Source organism: Siphateles boraxobius, unplaced genomic scaffold (assembly GCF_051911475.1).
Source record: "Siphateles boraxobius isolate OS27281-9 unplaced genomic scaffold, OSU_SipBor_1 66, whole genome shotgun sequence".
Lineage (NCBI taxonomy): Eukaryota > Metazoa > Chordata > Actinopteri > Cypriniformes > Leuciscidae > Siphateles > Siphateles boraxobius.
Window position 1 is genome coordinate 8058804 of NW_027509193.1, and position 3580 is coordinate 8062383.

Consider the following 3580-nt stretch of genomic DNA (forward strand, 5'->3'; position numbering starts at 1 on the left):
CTGGCATCTGACATATTTAAATACGGTAATATTTTGCAGTGGTAATCATCTGGTTCCATGGTGTAATGGTTAGCACTCTGGACTCTGAATCCAGCGATCCGAGTTCAAATCTCGGTGGAACCTACTATTTTCCATTTACCCACACAACAATATGTTCCACTCTACAATAAATAGTTTGAGAAAAGCCACTGTTTAATATATTAATAGTGTTAAAATAAGCAGAGGTCTAAAAACACACAGTATTGCTTTATGATTAAAACCTATCACAGAAACGAGGCGATTTCATTAACTCTCGCGAGAGAGCAGACCATTCACAAACATGGCGGCCGCGATGGATGTTGACACCCCGAGTGGAGCCAACAGTGGAGCCAGTAAGAAGCGTTTTGAAGTGAAAAAGGTAACGGATTGAGAAGTAAATGTTAAGGGTTGGTGTTAAGTATACATACAGTTATTTTTTTAGTCTTCTTAACATTTAAATTCTTCCATAGCGGCGTGTTTATAATCCCCGGTTAGCATTAGCTGCTCTGCCCATTTTTTTTTACATCATCTTCGACTAATGGCTGTTTTTTATGGTTAACAAACAGCTTTAAATATGCCACGACTCACGAGAATATGGAGAATCTGATATCACGCAAACACACGTAATTTGGGGGTTCCTTATTCGAATTATAGTAAATTCTGCTACGTAATCCGACAGATTATAGACAGGCCACTAGAAATTAAACACAGATGGGAATCACGCAGAAACTAGCGAGCTGCCTACCTAGATAACTTTTTTTGTGGAAATTATGGGCGGGTTCCGAAAGTTTCATCGTAGAGTCATTCCGAACCTTCGATTTGATCATTTTGGACATCGTAGGCGGCTTCTGAAGATTCAGTTCTTCAGATTCAGGCCTTCGTCTGATTATAACTTTTTCTGAACTTGTAGTACCATGCTGTTCTTAAGTACAATGAACATGGTAACAATCTAGTACCATGGTATATATGAAAGTATCATGAAATAAAAAATGATTACAGAATTTGTCTTATTATTAATTTTTGTTTTTTTTACAAAAAATTACACTTGGAATTGTGAGATGAAAAAGTTGCATTTACCTTTTATTATTATGTGGTGGACACAGGCTTCCATTAAAAAACATGTTTTTTTAGAAATACATATATAGGTCCACCTGTAAATCCCTAAACATAACTGTCACTGACTCACTGGGGCACAAGCAGATCAGACGAAAACCTCCGAATGAGATGAAATTAGATTTAAAACTGAAAAAAATATTTACATATTTCAACGCAATTGTGTTGCGATCTGATTGGTTGAATTATTTCTCTTGCAGTGGAATGCAGTGGCTCTGTGGGCTTGGGACATTGTGGTGGACAACTGTGCCATTTGTAGAAATCACATTATGGACCTCTGTAAGTATCAACTCCTATTTGGTCCTTGTGCCCTTTTAATCTGACGGCATTCTTTGTTTTGTTTCTTGTTTAACAGACTGTGAACTGCGCTTAAGTCAGTTGTCATGGTCATTTACATCCAGTTCATTTTTAACACCTGTATTTCCTTCAGGTATAGAGTGTCAGGCCAATCAGGCATCAGCTACATCAGAGGAGTGTACAGTGGCCTGGGGAGTCTGCAATGTGAGTAACACACACACACACACTGCTTGATCTTTAGTTCTGTTCATTTTGGTTCAAACTTTGTTCTTTTGGTTCTGCAGCACGCGTTTCATTTCCACTGCATCTCTCGCTGGCTGAAGACCAGACAGGTGTGTCCCCTGGACAACAGAGAGTGGGAGTTTCAGAAGTAAGTGATTTTGTTTCTTTATTAAAAGTGGCAGACGAGGAAGTGTATTAATAGAGAATCCTACAAGAAGTTGCAATAGTCTTTTCTTCCCTATTGACGTGTATCCGAGTGAAATGGCTTCTCGAACTATAAAAGTGTAGGGCGGGACTTGATTATGTAACTCTAGAATTGATTGGATGGTTGTGGTTTGCTTTTGCTGTGATGTCATGTGAGTGACAGGTTGCCCCGCCCTCACGCCAGTAAACACGTCATCAGAGAAGAGAAGAGCTGCAAGAGGGAGAGGAAGTTATTTTGATTAAAGGGCATATATAAAAAAATAATGATGTGAATAAGTTTTTAGCACATAAAGATATTAGAAACCATTTACTTATGTTTTCCTCCATTATTAGTATTTTTTAGAACTTTATCATTGGAAAGTTGCATTGGTGTTCCTGACATGTCTTTTGTTGGTTGTACATGTTCACACTTGTGTTATTGCTGATCTAATGTTGCTCTGTTTTCCAGGTATGGCCATTAGCAGCGTCTGGACGACCCAGTGTTTGTGCTTCAGATCCAGGATTTGTTTTTCTTCAGCTGTATTTTTGTTTAGATGCCATAATTCTCTCCCTGATAAAGACCGTTTGGGCCACATTGGGATTATAATGCTTGTTTTTTATTTCTGTGCTGTGTACAGCATTCAAAGCTGTAAATGATCAATAAAGTCCCTCTAAATACAGCTGTGTTGCAATTGCATCCTATTCTTCTAACACATTACTTAGAAATGTCTATGCTGCTATTTACTCTTTGATTGGCTTACTGTAAGAGACATTAAAAGCCCAGCTGCTTCATCTCTTGTTAAAATAATAACAATAAAAGAATAATGTGAAGAGAATTCTCAGATTTTAAATTCTGAACATTAAGAATTAAAAAATAATCTAAATGTAATCTATAAGTGATGGAAGCAGATTCTAGATCAGTGCACAAGTGAAGAGACCCTGATATAATTCGGTAATTATACAGTACTAGGTTATATTAGTATTATATTACATCCTGATTTATAGTACTGGATATTAAAGGCCTGTATACTATAAAGATATAGTTCTAAAAATGATAAAAATTTAAAACAACTGTCCACCACAAAGATGACAGCACAGTGATTTTGCTGAAATCATTTTCAGAACAAGTTAATACTTTAAGACGATTTGTTTGAACAATTGACATGTATCCTGAAGAAGGCAGTGTAGCGAAACGCGTAGATCTACACTTAACTGTTTTTAATGATTTAGCCCAGTTGATTAAAAGCTTTATACTTTAGCACGAGTGCCTTGGAGTATTTCATCCTCATAATTTGATCTCTACCTCCAGTTTATGCAATAAATTAAATTAGCCACCGGTGGCTATGCAAAAACTCTGCTTCTGTAGTTTTGCAAGATTTTTCCATCAGATGAATGATAAGAACACCGACAGCCAATCAGAATCCATCCTGCTCTAAAGAGCTCGAGCATTTAAAGCAACAGACAGCAACAGTCGCTTATAAGAAACAGGATAATATCGTGCAGTTGGTGTGGATGCTAATAGTTATTTTATTTAGGTCCTGATTTGGCTACAGTAGTCTATTTGAGACCCAAATATTTGGGCATCAATCTCACTGAGGTAAATTCATTCAAAATGAACAATCTGTCATTTAATCATGTCGCTTCAAACCTTTGATTTTATTTCTTAAATTAGCACATTGAATTCCGTCATATGAAAAAAAAAAACTTAAAACAACCATAATTTAGCGCCAGTGAATAAACAGAAATC

General features: G+C 36.7%; 1 protein-coding gene and 1 non-coding gene across 2 annotated transcripts; both read left to right on the forward strand.

Moving 5' to 3' along the window:
• Positions 1-51: 51 nt before the first annotated feature.
• On the forward strand, positions 52-123 carry trnaq-cug (transfer RNA glutamine (anticodon CUG)). Its single transcript has one exon. It is a non-coding gene; the product is annotated as a tRNA-Gln (tRNA).
• A 149-nt stretch (positions 124-272) lies between these two features.
• On the forward strand, positions 273-2513 carry rbx1 (ring-box 1, E3 ubiquitin protein ligase). Its single transcript, XM_077211993.1, has 5 exons — positions 273-397; positions 1332-1410; positions 1562-1632; positions 1713-1798; positions 2303-2513. The coding sequence occupies exons 1-5, from the start codon at positions 320-322 to the stop codon at positions 2313-2315; spliced, it is 327 nt and encodes a 108-aa protein (XP_077068108.1). The 5' UTR covers positions 273-319; the 3' UTR covers positions 2316-2513.
• The last annotated feature ends 1067 nt before the right edge of the window (positions 2514-3580 follow it).

What these genes read in the sequence shown, in the direction of transcription:
- rbx1 (XM_077211993.1), top strand. Translation starts at nt 320, where the DNA reads ATGGCGGCCGCGATGGATGTTGACACCCCGAGTGGAGCCAACAGTGGA. An exon ending in AGCGTTTTGAAGTGAAAAAG is followed by an intron (nt 398 to 1,331) that starts GTAACGGATTGA and finishes TTTCTCTTGCAG; the next exon opens with TGGAATGCAGTGGCTCTGTG. An exon ending in AAATCACATTATGGACCTCT is followed by an intron (nt 1,411 to 1,561) that starts GTAAGTATCAAC and finishes TATTTCCTTCAG; the next exon opens with GTATAGAGTGTCAGGCCAAT.